The sequence below is a fragment of the Spodoptera frugiperda genome, chromosome 19 (genome assembly GCF_023101765.2).
Source record: "Spodoptera frugiperda isolate SF20-4 chromosome 19, AGI-APGP_CSIRO_Sfru_2.0, whole genome shotgun sequence".
Taxonomy (NCBI): Eukaryota; Metazoa; Arthropoda; class Insecta; order Lepidoptera; family Noctuidae; genus Spodoptera; species Spodoptera frugiperda.
In genome coordinates, this window is record NC_064230.1 from 2,578,526 (window position 1) to 2,598,348 (window position 19,823).

The 19,823-nt window shown below is 39.7% G+C and overlaps 1 protein-coding gene across 25 annotated transcripts in view; it reads left to right on the forward strand.

Moving 5' to 3' along the window:
- LOC118281272 (uncharacterized) overlaps positions 1 to 17,097 on the forward strand; it is a 123,450-nt gene extending 106,353 nt beyond the window's left edge. For 21 of the 25 annotated variants that reach the window (XM_050700829.1, XM_050700835.1, XM_050700836.1 and 18 more), the window contains 9 exons: positions 1,182 to 1,314; positions 2,341 to 2,449; positions 2,952 to 3,037; positions 3,837 to 3,955; positions 4,349 to 4,423; positions 4,914 to 5,035; positions 5,689 to 5,809; positions 11,441 to 11,468; positions 12,567 to 17,097. In XM_050700829.1, the coding sequence (XP_050556786.1) occupies positions 1,182 to 1,314; positions 2,341 to 2,449; positions 2,952 to 3,037; positions 3,837 to 3,955; positions 4,349 to 4,423; positions 4,914 to 5,035; positions 5,689 to 5,809; positions 11,441 to 11,468; positions 12,567 to 12,598 (825 nt within the window). In that variant the 3' untranslated portion in view covers positions 12,599 to 17,097. Of the gene's footprint in view, positions 1 to 161; positions 233 to 272; positions 344 to 383; positions 455 to 494; positions 566 to 1,181; positions 1,315 to 2,340; positions 2,450 to 2,951; positions 3,038 to 3,836; positions 3,956 to 4,348; positions 4,424 to 4,913; positions 5,036 to 5,688; positions 5,810 to 11,440; positions 11,469 to 12,566 lie in introns of all 25 variants that reach the window. The other 4 variants (XM_050700831.1, XM_050700834.1, XM_050700847.1 and 1 more) reach the window with 4 other exon arrangements.
- Positions 17,098 to 19,823: the final 2,726 nt, after the last annotated feature.

The following is a 19,823-nucleotide window of genomic DNA, read 5'->3' on the forward strand; positions in this document are numbered from 1 at the left end:
TCAGAATGAAGTAAGTATTGTGTGACTAGTGACCCCATGTCATATACTAGGCGGGGTCTCGCTCGGGGGTCACTCACTGGGCAGCGTCATACTGTACGATCTGCTGTGCCATCAGAATGAAGTAAGTATTGTGTGACTAGTGACCCCATGTCATATACTAGGCGGGGTCTCGCTCGGGGGTCACTCGCTGGGCAGCGTCATACTGTACGATCTGCTGTGTCATCAGAATGAAGTAAGTATTGTGTGACTAGTGACCCCATGTCATATACTAGGCGGGGTCTCGCTCGGGGGTCACTCGCTGGGCAGCGTCATACTGTACGATCTGCTGTGCCATCAGAATGAAGTAAGTATTGTGTGACTAGTGACCCCATGTCATATACTAGGCGGGGTCTCGCTCGGGGGTCACTCGCTGGGCAGCGTCATACTCTACGATCTGCTGTGCCATCAGAATGAAGTAAGTATTGTGTGACTAGTGACCCCATGTCATATACTAGGCGGGGTCTCGCTCGGGGGTCACTCGCTGGGCAGCGTCATACTCTACGATCTGCTGTGCCATCAGAATGAAGTAAGTATTGTGTGACTAGTGACCCCATGTCATATACTAGGCGGGGTCTCACTAGGGGTCACTCGCTGGGCAGCGTCATACTCTACGATCTGCTGTGCCATCAGAATGAAGTAAGTATTGTGTGACTAGTGACCCCATGTCATATACTAGGCGGGGTCTCGCTCGGGGGTCACTCGCTGGGCAACGTAATTAGAATGAAGTATTTCATTTGATAATATTCTTGCATCAAAAAATATGTATTTGCTAATAAATTTAATTTATTAATATGAATATTAACGGCTTACTCACGTAATTGTTTGACAAGATAACTCGACTAGTTTCAAGCCATGATGGGGCTCATAATTAGAGTGTTTTTCCACCAGAGATCATAAGAACACATAGCTTAGCACTAGTGGAAACGAACTCAGCCAAGACATGTTTTTATATGGAAAGATGAGTGCTATGGAAGGCTTCCTTACTATGGATACATTGCATACTCGAGCTGCGCATCTTCCTCGCACATGTGGAAACGGTCACATAGTTTCACAGCTTAACTATTACATCTTCGTAGCATAGCTACATAGCACATCTCTGGTAGAAAAGCGCCCTGAATAATGTATTCCTACTTGTGCGGCAGGTATCCACGGACTCCCAGCCAGGGTCGGACAAGAGCTACGTGCGGGGCCCGGCGGGGACGGGGCAGCCCACCGTCCGCTACCCGCAGCTACACTTCGCGCCCGCCGCGCTCTACGCACTCGGCAGCCCTATTGGTACGTGTATTATAAGTATCTAATTTAGGTTGAACCTGTAAAAACCCACACTACCAATGCCGGTGTAAGGGCCATTGACACCCCGGGCGAAAATATTGTGGCGCCCACTTGAGGGAAGCAATATCAAGTGTAATAGTAGTTTTTAATTTTTTTTGGCGCCCCCAGAATTTGTCGCCCTAGACATCGCCCCATCACGCCCCCCCCCCTAACGCCGGCACTGCACACTACAATTATAGGGTATATTTAGCTATCTTATATTCTATATACTAGCTAGTTCCGCGAGGTTTCACCCGCTCTGCTCGGCTCCTTTTGGTCATAGCGTGATGTTTTCCTCGATAAATGCACTATTCAAGACAAAAAGAATTATTCAAATCGGACCAGTAGTTCCGTCGATTAGCGCGTTCAAACATAATAACTCTTCAGCTTTATAATATTAGTATAGATTAGTATAGATATAAAAATAAGTCGGGTTTTCCTTCCTGACGCTATAACTCCAGAATGCACGAACTGATTTCCACGGTTTTGCATTCGTTGGAAAGGTCTCGGGCTCCGTGAGGTTTATAGCAAAAATAAAATTCAGGGAAAATTCAAGAGAATAGCAGGAAAATAGGGAAATCGTTGGTGGCGGAACGGAGTTCGCCGGGTCTGCTAGTCAGTATTATATAATCTCCGGAACTACTGGTCTGATTTGAATAATTCTTTTTGTTTTGGATAGTGCATTTATCGAGAAAGTCTATAATCGATCTACAGGAGCCGAGCAATGGGTGAAACCGTTACATTTTCTATTTCTTTTAAACTTCCCACATTAGGATTGTCTCCCGTGTCGTGGGTGCGTTTACAAACATACAAGTTCACATACACATGACACCCAGACCCGGAACAACAATTTGTAGATCACACAAAGAATTGCTCCGTGCAGGAATCGAACCCGCTACACGTTGCGTGGCAGCCAGTTGCCCAGCCACCGCGCCAACCGTGCAGTTGAATATATATTGTTATAATAAAGTGTATTGATATAATTTCCAGCAATATTCGAGTGCATCCGTGGCGTGGAGTCGCTAGGCGCTAGTTTCTCGCTGCCGACTTGCAAGAACTTCTTCAACATATTCCATCCATACGATCCTATTGCTTATAGGTAAGTCTACATAAGTACATAGGGTGACTGATAATTAGTGAACGATATTTAAACACGTGATTGTACTCATGATTACAAACAACTTTCCCGAAGAAACTTTATTTGTATACTCATTAGTTTTATTTTTATTTTTATTTATTTATTACATTATGCGACTAGTACATCACCCTGTTAGAGGCGTAGCAATTTTATTCCAGTAGGTGATATTATACAATAATCTTACTTACTACACTTATAACAATATAGTTAACTTATTAACTAGTTAAACTTTTAAATTAAAAGGAAGGTACAGTTTTCTTATAAATACATTTAATTTATCACAATAACAAAACAACAAAATTTTGTATGCGTGTGCTTTGGCGTGATTAGGTACGAGGCGCCCGCGTTATCGGGTAGTATAGTAGGTATTTTGGAACTTTAAGCGCGCGTGATAATAATATTGTATTGTTATTGTGATAAAATCTTGTTAATAATTTAAATAATGTGTTTTATGTGTTTTCAGAATCGAACCCCTAATAAACCCGGTGCTACGAGATCTGAAGCCCTACCTCATTCCGCATCACAAAGGCAGGAAGAGAATGCATTTAGGTAATGTTTTGATCCTATTTATATTATGGTATAAGCCGGTAAACGAGCAGACGGATCACCTGATGGTAAGCAATCGCCGCTGCACATGGACACTTGAAACACCAGAGGCGTTACAAGTGCGTTGCCGGCCTTTTGGGGGACACCGATAGATAATGAGCGATGCCGCTGGCAGAAGCTTATATAACATAGATAATAATCAAACATAACAGCGCAAAACCCTGTAGTCGTATTTGCTTAACACAGAAATCGAATCCCAGACCCCATTTTTGGGGGGGGGGGAAAATCATCCAATGACTTCTCCCGGCCTGGGCGAGGCGAGAGGGAGTATCAGACTCTTACTGACTAAAAACCATACCGTTCCTACTCCTGCTTTTCGAGCCGGAACCCCGGTAAACCCGCTAGGTAGTCCGAAGCTTCGGATCCCAGACCCCTTACTTGGCCCTTACACCCATTTTGTTTTTATCCCTGGTGGGAAATCCTCATGGAGCCCACTCGCCTGGGGACAACAAAAGGGACTGTCAGACTCTTACTGACTAAAACCCACCCCAGTGTTCCGTCTCACTCGTAGGTACGAGTGTGAGGGAAACGAAATTCTTCCGCAGATACTTGTAACTCCTCAACTAATGATGCAGTTTTACAAATATGTGACAATAATTTTATTGTAACTTTCGTGAGACATACTAAATCAATTATTATGTTATCGGCTTACTCACGTAACTGTTTGACGAGGAACTCGACTACTCAAGCCATAATTAATATGTAAAAATGTTTATGTTTATGTTTTTTATTTTGTCTCCAGAACTAAAAGACACGATGGCGCGAGTGGGCGCCGACTTGAAACAGAAACTGGTCGAGTCGCTGCGTAGTACTTGGAACAAGTGGAAGACTCCGCCACCCACTGACGGACAGTTGGAGAAGGTGAGGACTAGGGGCACTGAGGGAGATAGAGAGGTAGAGATAGAGAGTAAGAATGAGAAATAGAGTGAGAGTGAGAGTGGGAGTGAGAAAGGAAGTGAGAAAGAGAAAGAGAGTGAGAAAGAGAGTGAGAGTGAGAAAGAGAGTGAGAGTGAGAAAGAGAGTGAGAGTAAGAGTGAGAGATAGAGAGTGAGGGTGAGAAGGAGAGTGAGAATGAGGGTGAGAGAGAAAGTGAGAAGGAGAGTGAGAAAGAGAAGGAGAATGAGAAGAAGAGTGAGGTAGAGAGTGAGTTTGAGAAGGAGAGTGAGTGTGAGAGTGAAAACGAGACAGAGAATGAGTTATATTGAGAGTAAAAGAAAGTTTCACAATTTTAATATAATGTGTTTTATGTTACAGGTGGTAGAAGAAGAATTGGAGAAGGAACAGTTGACGGACGAAATCAAAGAAGAATTAGCTAGAGAAACTGAATTGGTAAGATATTGAGATTTTATTGGTTTTTTTTTTTCGAGCCATGGCGACATGTCGCATATTATTTCATTTTGTTTGAAAGGAAAGACTTTTTTGGAATTTTTTGTAAGATTCTGCACGATGTACACTTTGGCTGGGGGCCACCGGCTGCCACGTAACGTGTAGTGGGTTCGAACCCCACACGGAGCATTCTAGACAGGAGCAACGTTTTCTTTTTTTATTTATATTACACTAAACTAGTATTTACTCCTGTGTCGTGGGTGCGTTAATACAAATATACAATTTCAATTTCGAAACAACAATTTGTGAATCACACAATGAGTTGCTCCGTCAGGGAATCGAACCCGCTCCACGTTGCGCGACAACCATGCAGTTTTTAACCGACTTCAAAACAAAGAAGCAAACTCTCAATTCATCTTCACAATTTTATTTTCACGCCAAACCCATATCTTGACATGGCAACACTAAAAAACCACACACGTTTTTCTTACAGGCAACCCCAGAAAAGCTGGGTCGCCTGAACGGCGGGCGGCGCATCGACTATGTACTGCAGGAGGCGCCGCTAGAGATGATCAACGAATATCTATTCGCTATGAGCAGTCATGTCGGTTACTGGTGAGTTTAAACATTAACTTAACCCCCTGAAGGGGTAGGCAGAGGTGCACATTACGGCACGTAATACAATGTACACACACTTTACACCATTTGTGTTATAAGTCCCATGTAATAGGGGGTGAGCCTATTGCCATTACCACCAGAAAATTGTGAAAAGTCGAAAAATACTCAACAGTACTTTGCCCGACCGAACCTGAGACCCCTTGCCCGACAGTCGTACTTGCGGCCACTCGGTCAGTCAGGCAGTCATTAACTTGCTTTGAATTTTATTCTTTCGCTTCTTAACTTTTTAAAGTACCTTTAACCGACGAGCATGCATGAAAAGACTGATGACTGTTGATGAAGCGAAAGAGGTGTGTAAGATTCGTAGCAATTGGCGTTCCATTGTCTCTGCCTACCCCCATGGGATACAGGCGTGAGGTTATGTATGTATGTATGTATTATAAATGTGAAAGTTTGTAAGTTGCGATGTTTGGATGTTTGTCCGTAAATCACGCTGAAACTACTTAACGGATTTTGATGAAACTTGGTATACAGACAGGGCAAGAGCTGACTTGGGTGATAGGACATTTTATCCCACGAGAACACAAACCCAGCCGCCGACAGAAGCTAGTCAAATATATAAACCTATTGTGTTTTTTTTTAACTAACAGGGAATCAGAAGACACAATGCTGCTTATACTCCGCGAGATATACTCCGCGCTGGGCGTGCAGCCTGACTCTACTGTACCGCAGCAGAACATGACTGTACAGCGGACCAGGCCGGTCCGACAGGTGGGTTACTCACTCACACTCAGTATTACTCAGTCTCACTCATAGTTAATAGGCTACTTTCCTACTAGTCAAATTCAATACTTTTTTCGAAACGTCAAAAACGATATTTTCTATGAACTTTGTATGAAATAGTGCGTTATGACGTCATAAGTTTTTGACGTCAAATAGCAGACTTATTTCTAGAAATTTAGCTAGAAAAAATTGAAAATTAAATAGTTCATCAAATTTATAAATGAGAGTGTGATTATTTTTTAATATTTTATTGTATTGAAAAGTTGTAATAATTTATTTTTGACCGAGGATAGTACCCAATTATACTCACTCACTCTCACTGTTATTCAGTCTCTCGTAGGTATTGTACTCACTAAGTCTTCTAAAGTAACTCAGTCTCACTCATAGTTGATTATAGTCACTCACTGCCACACTCAGAGTCAGTTAATGGCTACTTAAGTCGTTCCTTAGTAAAACTTTAAAAAAATTCACTCTCAGAGACAGTTAATGGTCCTTTATCTTGCTTAAATGACATTTAAAGTTAAGTATGGCAAAACCTTTACTTAAGGTAGTTAATGGTCGATTATGACGTCCGCCATCTTTGTCAAACATATGTTTACACAAAATTGGTCATATTTTAATTTCTAGTTTCATTGTTTTAAGCGAAGATGTTTGATTTGGTAGACTTTATTGATTTTGTGGAATTTGCCAGAAGGAACAGAGAAGTCGGATCGTGGCGGTTTTCGAGAATTCCATGAGCGTTTTTTTTTTTTTTTTTTTTTTTTTTACATTTAATGGGTCGACGTTTGGCCGCTATCTCACCTGATGGTAAGTGATGATACGGCCTACGGTGGAGCACGTCTGCCCATAAGCAACCTATTCACTCGGGCCTTGAAGACACCCAAGTTATACCCATCAGGAAACACAGACTCCGGCAAGGAGTTCCACTCCCTAGCAGTTCGCACAAGGAAGCTTGAAGCGAAGCGCTTCGTGCGAGTGGGTGGGATATCTACCATGAAGCGGTTACGCCTCGCCGATTGTCTTGTGGTTCGATGATGAAAAGGACTAGGGGGAATCAAGTTGTGCAATTCCCCCGCACACTCTCCGAAATGTATCCGGTAAAAAACGGAAAGGCTTGCGACCTTGCGCCTGTGTTCAAGGCTTTGAAGCCGGGCCTCCACAAGCGCATCGTCATTGATGAGCCTCTTGGCACGCCTTTCAATGTGTTCGAGCGCATCCAGCTGGTATTTGGCCGAGCCGTCCCAAAGGTGAGAACAGTACTCCATACATGACCGAACCTGCGCTTGGTACAGGCTCAGCAGTTGTTTCGGTGTGAAGTACCGTCTCACCTTCGAGAGGATACCCAACTTCCTACCAGCCAGATGCGCCTTCGACTCTATATAAGAGCCGAAGTTAAGCGTTGGCGATAGAGTTACGCCCAGAAGCTCAAGACGATCCGCTACCGGAACGGACACATTTCGGAAAGTCGGAGCCAGCGGGAATTGACTCCGTTTGGCAGAGAATAGACACGCCTGGGTTTTGGTAGCGTTGAACTTGACCAAGTTGGCGTCACCCCAATCGGAAACCGCCTTCAAGGACGAGTTCAACCGTTCGACCATGGATTCTCTTTGAGACCGGATCTGTGTTCCGCTACTCCGCGCATCGGACACATACCTTTCAACAACTGTGCTGTCATCTGCATACCCAAAGATACCGGGCTTAAGCAGGTCGTTGATGTGCAGCAAAAAGAGCGTTGCTGAAAGTACTGACCCCTGAGGGACTCCGGCGTTGATGCCAAATTGGTCAGACGAGCAGCCATCAATGACTACTCGAATTGACCGATCCCTCAGGAAGTCTGCAATCCATCTGCACAGATCAGCGGGAAGTCCATATGCAGGAAGCTTGCCGATAAGGCTGTCGTGCCAAACCCTGTCAAAGGCCTTCGATATATCGAGAGAGACCGCTATTGCCTCCCCGTGCTTCTCGATGGCCTCGCTCCAAATGTGGGTGGCATACGCAAGAAGGTCCCCAGTGGATCGGTTGCGGCGAAACCCATACTGCTGATCACTGAGGAGGTCGTTACCTTCAAGGTATGCCAGGAGCCTGTTGTTAAGTACACGTTCCATACTCTTGCAGAGTATGGACGTGACCGAGATGGGCCGGTAATTATTAGGGTCGGCACGACTACCTTTTTGGGCACAGGCTGCACGTTGGCTAGCTTCCATGCAACCGGCACTTGACCAGTCTCCAAAGAAAGTCGAAACAGGCGTGTCAGGATTGGAGACAACTCAGGCGCACAGATTTTTAAAACCACGGCTGGGATTCCGTCGGGGCCACTGGCCTTGTTCACGTCAAGATTACGCAACGTCTTATATACCTCCTTCTGTCGTATGCGAATTTTTGACATTTTCGTCTCGCAAACTCTATGGAGAGAAGGAGGCAAAGCGCCACCAGTATCAAGACGTGAAGATTCCGCAAATAGAGAAGCAAACAGGTTCGCTTTCTCTACCGCGGTGTGTGCCAGCGTCCCGTTAGGCCCCAGGAGAGGTGGGAGTGAAGGGCGGCAGAAGTTCGATTCAACCGCCTTGGCCAGGGACCAAAACGTTTTACTACCCGCTGGGTAAGAAGCCAGTTTGTTCCCTATTCGGCCAATGTGGTTGAACCGAGCCATCCGTAATGCCTTTTTGCATGACTTGGCAGCCCGGTTATAGGCTCTCTTCCTCTGAAGAATGTCGTCAGCCCTACGACGCCTGGCATCCGCCCATGCCAAGTATGCCGCATGCTTTCGCGCTTCAGCACGTCTGCAGTCGGCATCGAACCATGGACGAGTCCCACCGAAAGATGTCGCATCCGAGAATGGAATGTAGTATTCCATGCCCTGACGCAACACCCCCGTTATGGCATCCGCACAAGCTGACGGGTCCTCAGTAGAGAAGCAGACAGGCCGCCAAGGATAGGATGCAAAAAAGATCGCATCCCATCCCAATCTGCTGACTTGTACCGCCACATCCGCCGAGATCCTCTGGGACAAGGATCCGGTGGGGAGTACGTGGATACGGATTTCACCAGACAGTGGTCAGAGCTACCCAAGGGTGAAGAAACTGACACCGAGTAGCTGTCTGGATCAGTTGTCAGCAGAAGGTCTAAGCAGTTGGCAGTGTGCGAGTCGACATCGGGCACCCTTGTGGCCTCCTGGACCAGCTGGGTCAGGCCAAGCGTTAGCGCAAGCTTACGCATTTCCCTCCCAGCATGGTCAGTGCACTGGTATGGGAACAGCCACTCCTGGTGATGGGCGTTAAAGTCCCCCAGTAACACCAACTGGGCCGAAGGGTACCTCTGCCGAGCCGCATCCGCCGTCTCCACAAGGTGTTGAGCTAATCTGGTCGTCTCCAAATCTCCGCTGTGCGACCGGTAGACACAGGCATAGAGAATTTTCTCCATCCCTGTGTCCACCAGTATCCACAAGGTTGAAAAACTGGGGTCTTCAAAGTTTCGGAGACGCCGGTAACAGATGCCGTCTTGGACGTATAGGCATACGCCTGCGCGGGGAACGAAATTGTGCTCCAGGGAAAAGCCTGGGTAGTTCAGGTATGATACGTCCGACGGACATCTGATCTGGGTCTCCGAGAGAAACAAGAGCGTGGGGTTCTCGGTCTCTAGGTGGTGATGGACCGCATTGATATTTGAGTGCAAGCCTCGAATATTTGAGAGGTGCACTTTGAGGGAGAGGAGTGCAGCCGCTGTTGAACCCTTTTCTTTGCTCTTGTTTTCATTTTATGAGTATGAGGTTGCTGAGAGGATGGCAGTGAAATGTTCCTCCACACAGGCGACCCCAGACGCGCGCCGCAGTTAGCCACATCATTGGGAGGCCAGCCTGGAGACTGCGGGGACGCCCGAGCCCCCCCATGGATAGATAGATTGATAGGCGTTATAGATTCACCCCAGTATCCGTATAGTGTTATAAAAACCTTTGCCGGCTCCTAATCTAAAGAAACCAACGAAATCAGTGTTACGGTGTTAATATAACACCAATTTTAAACAGAAGCCAAATGAAAACCAGATATACTGTGGATAAATGTTTTTGTATTTGGAAAAGAAGATTTCCTTGTCTTTAAGACGGACTGGGAATGGGTATGAAGGTGGAAACAATTGTGGCTATCGTATTTGCATGTGCAACATTGCATAATATAGCATTATTGGTAGACGGTTTGGTACCAATGAACTGTGTTGGTATTCAGATCCAAAACGATGTTACCGTTGTACTAATTAAAGAAAACACCAACAACAATGTGTTTTATGGTACAACATTCTTTGGTTGATAGGTTTCTATGTTAATATCAATTATTGAATAAATAAAAATCCATAAAATAATCAATTGTAAACATTTATTTCAATCCTTTTTAGATTTTTTCATTTCTTCTAATTCTAATTTAGCTTTATAAATATTATAATATATAATAAATAAATATGTTTATTGAATCACAAAGCACTCAAATTAATACATGGAGATCTACAAAAATATAATGTAAAGTCACAAATACAAACATTTGTATGAACTCTGGTACCCAAGCGAAAGATTACATTATACACTATAGTAAATTTTATTCATAAAGTAGTCAAATTCAATATCATCTACAAAATTGAGCAATTAATGTAACAATTTTATATAAGAAGACCGAGAAGTTTTCATGTGTAGCCACACCAAACGTTTATCGATATGCAATCTATACAATGATTTGGCGATACCCCACCCTACGAATACTTAAAGATGACATTTACTAATGAACCCTTAAAAAATGTCTCTGAGATGAATCGTTCATTAACGGATTTAATGAAAATTAGTTGTGTATTCGTTAGGACTAATTTAATGAACCACTCTGAGTGTGGCAGTAAGTCTTTTAAAGTAACTCACACTTACTAAAACATTGTAACACTCATAGTTACTCACTCACACTCAGTATTACTCACTCACACTCAGTATTACTCAGTCTCACTCATAGTTACTTATACTCACTCAGTCTTTTAAAGTAACTCACACTTACTAAAACATTCTAACACTCATAGTTACTCACTCACACTCACTGTTACTCACTCACACTCATAGTTACTTATGCTCACTCAGTCTTTTAAACGTTACTTACATCCACTCATGTCCAAATACTCAAACGCTACTCAATTTTAAGACGGTCTCAAGTCTAGTTATGTCACAATCAATTCTTTATAAAATGACAGAGATAGCACGATATTTAAGTACAACTTAAAATTGAGTAGCGTTTGAGTATTCGGGCGTCAGTCTCTTAAAGTGACTCACACTCGATAAAACATACTAACACTCATAGTTACTCACACTCACTCACACACACACTCACTATCGCTAATATTCTGTGAGATATACTCCACACTCGCCGTACAGCCTAACTCTACACTCTACTCTACGACTAGGCGAATTGACACTCATAGTTACTAACTTATACTCCGTCTTACTCAGTCTCACTCACACACACTCAGTCACTTATGCATTCTCAGATATCTAAAGTTTTTTGAAAGAATAAGTACTTACAAAAAACACATTATTTTATTTATACAATCTGGCAAACTGTTTTGAGGAGTGTAATTAATATATTTTTTTATTTATTTCAGGATGAAACAATAATCGTGAATAATACAGGTAAATATAATCTTTTACTTAAAACAAATATGACTCCTATTTAAATTGACTTTATTTTAAAATTAACACACCTATAAGGTGTTCTAAAAGTATCTGCCACGGCTTTAATGGGAGGTAGTGTTGTGTTTGAGGATTACAATAGTGAAGAAATTTCGTACCCCGGACCAGTTAATTCAATTTGAGAACATAAAGAAGTTAAATAAACATTGACTCTACTCTGCATAAAGTGGTTCACAAATACGCACGATGCGTCGCTTCGTCAATGAAAACAATTGTTATCAAGACAGTGAAAGAGATAGCTCTTTCATAACAAACTCATACATAGACATTTTTTTTATGAAAAATGAAATACTCATAATCAATAATTTATATTTACTATTGCAATCTTCAAACACAACACTACCTCCCATTAAAGCCGTGGCAGATACTTTTAAGGTAAGCGTCCACAGGCCCGCATCGCACGCAACGGATTTTAGTTTGTCTTGTATAGAAACTCATACAACTGCGTCCACTGATCCGCATCGTACGGACCGCATCATCGGCAATGCCTACATGCGATGCGTACCGATGACGTCATACGGAATGCCGATGCCAAAAATCCGAGTGAAAGTGGTATCGATAATTCGATTGCTCCAATACTCGTGTCTGTAATCCGATCAAGTCAAGTCAAGTCAAAATTATTTATTTCAATTAGACCAGGAAGGCACTTTTGAACGTCAAAGCAAATATAATAATATTAATAACGTCTGTCTGTCGGTCAGTCCTCTAGTTGCTCTATTTGCTCGTTCCAAAGTGTAGATTCCTATGGAGAAGAACGAGCAAGAAACTCCATAGGTTACTCTTTTTCAATCAGATTCACAATACAATACTTGGTTACATTGTTTCGTTGGCTTCAACTATGTGAGACCGCTGTCGATACAGTGGACGCAGTCTGAAAAATTAATCCGTCCGTTGCGTGCGATGCGTGCGATGCGGGCCTGTGGACGCTTACCATTAAAGCTCTTTCTATTTTTATAGATCAACGCTACTTAACCAGTTAAATGCTCCTATGAAGAATGGAATTCTTTTTTTATTTTTTTTTATTGTTTTTTTTTACAGACTTTCCATCAACGAGCCGTGATGCAATATGAGAATGTTGTTTAGAAAAAAAATAGTTTAATTTTTTTTATATCGTACTTTGTACATGGTGTTTAAAGAAAACCATTTTTCGATATTATAGAAATATTTATTAAGAGTTTAAAATACTCGATAATTTCATTATTATTATAACTTGAGACAGTGAGACATACTAAATTAATTATTATGTTATCGGCTTACTCACGTAACTGTTTGACGAGGAACTCGACTAGTTTCAAGCCATGCTAGAGGCTCATATTCATGAGCAGCATTCCACGACACGATAGCCTTCCTTACCGAAACCAAAAGGCAGGCAAGTGGCAACGCACTTGTAACGCCTCTGGTGTTTCGGGTGTCAATGGGCGGCGGCGATTGCTTACCATCAGGTGATCTGTCTGCTCGTTAAACTAAAAAAAAATCTATGTATTTTTTTCGGGTTTATTTAAAGGTCGCATCGTATAATGGTTTTCTTTAAATATTATGTATAATTATAATTATTTATACATACATACTAACACTAATACATTGTATACTATGTATTTAGCGAAAAAATAATGCATTTTTTCTCTCTCGTATCTATATTTTTTTGGTTATATTCTGAAAAATAAGAGATTTTTTCGGATTATTGTAAAAAAATACGTTACGTAGAATCTATTTGATTGGATTTTCTTGACGGTTATTTGGAAAAAAATATATTAAAAATTAAATTTTTTCCATTAATAGGAAAAAATAAATAAAAATTTTGGTTATTTTCCAATCAATAGTGTTTAGCATTAATTTTTTTGTTGATGATATTGAGTTCAGGATTTAATTTTGTTATTTTCTGCTTATTTTTAAAATTTTCTATGAATTATGTGGAACGTAAACAGTGATTTTGCATAAAAATATGAGAAAAAAATAAGCAGAAAACTATTAATAAACGAGAAAAAATAAAATTAAACGAAAGAAAAAACAACGTAAAAAATGCAGTATTTAATTTCAACAAAACATAAAAAAAAATAGTAAAAAAAATATTTATGAAAAAAAATCTACAAACTGTAAATTATTTCAACGAGAAAACAGAAATATTTTTTTGTTAAATTTTTCTTAAGAATAATCAGTTATGCTCTGTGGTAATAAAATATAAATAAATAAAAAAAGAAAAAAATAATGTTATTTATTAAAATAGCATTATTTATTAAAATAATAAGATTCCAACAACAATATATTTTAAAACACTGTCCAATAGACATCACCAGCTTTTTAAGTTAAAAATCTATAATCCCCATACTTGACAAACATCTTGGGGATTGAAGTTAGCCTTAATATGTCCACTGCTGAACAACGACCTTTCTCTTTATGCGAGAAATTAATAATCCCCACACTTGACGAACTACTTGGGGATCGCAATTTTATCACTGAATGCTTCCCTCGGTGACTAGACACAGTTATAGGACATCTTATTGTATCTATTATTTTTTTTTAATTTTCTTTATCTATGTATATCAAGATCATCTGATCTCTCGAACGACTAAACCAAATTTGATAAGAGCATTTTCATTGTTTTTCACATTCTTTTTAAAAAAAAACTTAAATAATAGGGCTTAAAAACCTGTAAAAAATTCGTGAATACCTCCCCCCTACACTCCTACAGCCCCCTACATCCTATATATCCCCACTGCTGACTAAACACCTCTTCTCACACGGAGAAGGTTTGAGCATTAATCACCACGCTTGCTCAATGCGGGTTGGCGATTACAAACTTATAATTAGAAATTATAAGCCCAGGTTTCCTCACGATGTTTTCCTTCACCGTTTTAATAGTTTTTTTTTTATATATTATAAAATTGGACAGTAGTTTTCTTAATATATTGTTTTTAATATAACTTTTAAATATATTTAAATATCTGATTAACTCAAAAACTGATATGTTACGTAATTTTAAATCCCCAATCATCCTAATCCCCAACATTTTGGTTTCTTCAGTCGAACAATAGGGATGATGACGGGGTATGAAAATTAAAAATCTATTCAATCCGTCAGTTAGGTAATGAAAAAATATTAGACACGTATTTTTTATTTTGTCGTATAAGATAACAATACTTACATAAAACGAATCAAAGTTTAGGAGTGGGAGCGAAAACGTCATTTCTACGTATAAAACGTACCTAGAAGTGACGTTACGCGATATTTCAAATCGATATTATCTTCGAAAGTATTTGTTTCCGTAAGAAAATAAAAAATACGTGTCTAATGTTTTAAAATAATCTACAAGACGGACATTAAAATAAAAATTACTCATCTATCCTATTGCAAGCGCGATTGCCGATCTTAAAAATATTGTAAAATTTTCAAACTCTCAATATTAGAAGGAAGGAGTTTAGGATTTAAAACTCTTATAATGATATTTAAAAGTTATATTAAAATCATACTCAAAACTAGGGCGACTGAAGTATTTTGAGTTTTTTTGAGTCGGGCAAATTAACAAAATTCTACTCCTGACTTTGTGTGAGGCGAGAGGGAGTGTCAGACTCTTACTGTCTAAAAACCACCCCGTTCCTACTCCTGCTTTTCGAGCCGGAGCCCCGGTAACTTTTTGCCCCAGAAATTTTTATGCCTAAGATATTAAAAAATGCTGAAGCAAGTACAAAGAGGAGATGCCATAATGTGATTGTGCACTGTGACACAAACACGGCCCTGTCCAATGATATTATAAGTAAAAAGGTGTAGATAGGTTATAAGCGCTCAGAAAGTGGCACATTAAAATGTGGACAATTGGCAACGTGTTTATAGTATGGGACCGCTAGATGGAACATAGAGAGGGGCGTGGTTTGTAACGTCCCGCGCTCCCCGTAAAGTGTCACGCGTTATGTTAAAGGGAAATACAGTTATGACATCTCCTCTTTGTATTTGCTGATTTTCCCTGTTTTCCTGCTTTTCTCTTGATTTTTTTCTGAATTTTCTATAAACCTCACGGAGCCCGAGACCTTTCCAACGAATGCAAAACCGTGGAAATTGGTTCGTGCGTTCTGGAGTTATAGCGTCAGGAAGGAAAACCCGACTTATTTTTATATAGGCTCAAAATATTTCAGTCGCTCTAACACTTATATACATGTAAATTATAGGTTATAAAACATATTATGTAAACAATTTCGGCCATTCAAATTCTGGAGGTAAAATAAAAATGATATTTTTTTTTGTATTTATTCAACCTCTTGTTTTCATTTCAACAATTTTTTTGTTATTATATTATTTAGCTTTAAATATTTTCATTATAAAGTGTATCCATTACCATTTAAAATTACGAAAAGATTATTGGTAAATTGACGTTAAATTATTAATAATTGACTAAAAAAAGTCCTCTTCTTGTCAGAATTTTATGAAATATCAGTAAAGCAAAAATTTTCATAGTGGCAGTTTTTTCATTAAATAAATTAAGCTTTGATTTTTTTATGATTACTTTTTTGGGAACGCACAAATTTTCGTCATCTACCCGTTTACGTAGGGGATAGGCAGAAGTAACACGACGAAGTCAAAAAATTAAGGTTTTTTATAAAAATAATGTCAATTTATCAATAATGTTTTTAAACAAATTCTCTTTTTTTCATCACACATTGACATAAAATTTTGATTCTTCGATTTTTGGCGTCAAATTCTTGTCTGTAGATATTTTTTTACTAAAATTAGTTTATCAGTAAACGCAATGTCAAAATTATAGTTAAGGATCGGTTCATATCTGACGTAAAATACGTCGAGCGCATCATCGGTCGTACTGATGTATCATCGGTTGAGTGTGAACGGTCAACTGTTTTTCTATACATTTGTCTGTTCTGGCGTTACGCGACCGATGATACGCGACGCATGTTCCGTCAGATATGAACCCACGCTAATTTGATTTTTTGAATTTTATACGAAGTCACAAATTATTGTAATCGTTGTTAAGGTAAGCGTCCACAGACCCGCATCGTACGCATTCCGTATGACGTCATCAGTACGCATCGCATGTAGGCATTGCCGATGATGCGGTCCGTACGATGCGGATCAGTGGACGCAGTTGTATGAGTTTCTATACAAGACAAACTAAAATCCGTTGCGTGCGATGCGCACGATGCGGGCATGTGGACGCTTACCTTTATCAAGATAAATTAACTGGAAACATAATATAAAAATCATTTCATAATCAAATCTACTTATTTCATGATTATTTGTAATAAATAAATGATACAAATAATAGGTTTATTAATTACACAGCAAAATATTTTTCTAAACCATTTTAAAGTGTTTGGCGCCAATTTTTACGTCAATGTCAAAATATGAAAACTTCATTTTTGAGGTTATGTTACGTTTAGTTCTCGTTTCATACATTCTTTATTTATAGTTTTAGTGAAAAGCTAATAGATTATTCCAAGCCCTATTTATTTGAAACGACATTATTGTTATATTATTTTTGTTAGGTTACTTTCATTATAATATGTAAACCACAATCATGTGAAAGAACTAAATTGTTAACTTAAATAAAGTTTATATTTTACTATATGTTTGTTTTATTGCTTATTTATGTTATGAAACATGAGATAGACATGATAATTAATGGAATAGAATTCTTTGTCAGAGTCTGTGCTTCCAAAGGTACAACCTAAATTCCTGTGTGATAAAAAGTATCCTATGTCTTATTCCAGACCATAATCTACCCCTGTTCCAAATTTCATCCCGATGTGATTTTCATTTTGCGAGGATATGTAGTAAAATTATGTCAAAATAAGTCTGGAGTCAAAGTCAAAATTATTTAAATTTCAAATAGACTGGGAAGGCACTTTTGAACGGTCTTTGCGTCCGTCAGTCCTCTAGTTCCTCTATTTGTTCGTTCCAAAGTGTGGATTCCTATGTAGAAGAACGAGCAAGAAACTCCATGGGTACTCTTTTACAATCTGATTCACAATACAATTCTTAGTTACATTGTTTCGTAAGTACCTATCTAAGAATCTTGAATGAATAGGTTGTCTATGGGCCAGGGCACTTAGATTTGAGTCCAATTCCGATCGATCGACATTGATATTGTGAACGTACTCTTGAGTTGCAGCACTAGCGCCTAATACATTATGTATCGTCACGCCTTTTATCCCCAAAGGGTTAGGCAGAAGCGCACCTTACGGCACGTAATGCCGCTATACAATGTAAGTACATCCACTGTACACTATTTGTGTTATAAGTCCCATGTAGGTGGTGAGCCTATAGCCATATACTGGACATAATTCCAGACTTCGTTTCTACTACCGAGAAATTTTCGACAAACCGAAAAAAACTCACCGAACTTTGCTCGATCCGGGAATCGAATCCGAGATCCCTTGCCCCACAGTTGCAACTGGGACCACTCGAACAACCAAACAGGCTTCTTTTAAATTCTCAATATATCAAATTTTATCTGCAACATAATAAAATCCAGATTATTTTTGATGTTAAGAAAGGTGTTTATAATAATAATATAATCTTTATTGTACACCTTTTACATTCAGACATAATTATACAAGTAGCGCTAAATGGATGGTAGGGTACACAGGCGGCCTTATCGGCATTATTATTATAGCGATCTCTCCCAGGCAACCTAGTTATATTATAAGAAAAATCAGTCTCAAAACCTACTCCTGAAACTAAAACTAACTAATTAACTGAAACTAAGTATTTTGTATTTTGACAGACCAAATTAATGCCACTCTAAACACAACAGTCTGCGATGCCAATCACGGCACCGAAGACAGGACAAGTTCGCGAACGATAACGGGGTAAATAGAATTCAAATAGTGAATAGATACAGGTATTGGGGTGAATAGATGTTAGAAAATTTTCCAAACATTTAATCATCCCTCTTCTGTATCTGTAGGCTACGCACACACATTGTACTTTGTACCTAAGTATAAGATTATATATGTATGTGTAACTGTGCAGCGATGCGGCTGCGCCCGCAGTTGATGTAATTGTATTCAGTCGCCAATATACCGTGATCGCTTTCGGATGTTTTATTTCCTCGACACCCTTCTGCTATATATTACGTAGTTGGAATATCCATTCATCCCCGTGAATTCTATTCACCCTCTTTTACCGTTAGTTCGTGAGAAAGTAATCTATCGAGGTCACGTCTCTCATCATTGAGGAAAGAAAATTAGCATAACTTTTTTATGATATAAGCCGGTAAACGAGCAGACGGATCACCTGATAGTAAACAATCGCCGCCGCCCATGGACACTTGAAACACCAGAGGCGTTACAAGTGCGTTGCCGGCTTTTGGGGGTTAGGAATTTAAGGGTTGTTGGAGAATCGGGGATTGGGAATGGGGGTAATTGCGCCTCCGGTAACCTCACTCACACAACGCAAGCGTTGTTTCACGTCAGTTTTCTGCTCGGCCGTGGTATCACTCCGGTCGAGCCGGCCCATTCGTGCCGAAGCATGGCTCTCCCACACTCTACTACAAAAAAGAAAATAAAACCGCCAAAAATGTTGAGTTACCATTTACTAAAAAAAGAACGCACGTTTTGTTACAAACAGACCATAATATTTTCTCCTTACTTCAAATTGATCACAAACACAATTGTTTCTCAACCATTTCGAATCAATATACTTATACCAGTTTTTAAACTGACATGGTCACTAGTAATATCATTAGAACTTAAGACGGGATATTTACCATGTTGAGTTTCCGATATTTCGGCACTGTTGCAAGCGCCATAATCGTATCGGAAACTCACAAAAACTAATAAACATTTTATTATAACTTACATGAGACATACTAAATTAATTATTATGTTATCGGCTTACTCACGTAACTGTTTGACGAGGAACTCGACTAGTTTCAAGCCATGCTAGAGGCTCATATTCATGAGCAGCATTCCGCAACTCATGACGCGGCGATTGTCGCACTGCTAGTGCCGATAACATAATAATTAACTAATAAACATGGTAAATATCCCGTCTTAAGTTCTAATGATATCAATATATACCAGTTACTTGCGCCGGCAACAGACTGGACATTAAAATTTGTGTTGGCAACACATAGGAAAAGCCACAGACTGCAGTTAGGAGCATTACTAAAGAAAAACATAAATTGACACTCAATTTGAAGACTAATTTGTGAGTTTTACTCAAAGAATCTGGTTTTATGTTCATATCAATGATTTTTACTTCATCTTCATGATAAACCGTATCAGGTATACAGATTTTTGGGCTTCTAGTATTACTTTTCTCACGCTTTTTAGATTTTTTGGCCAC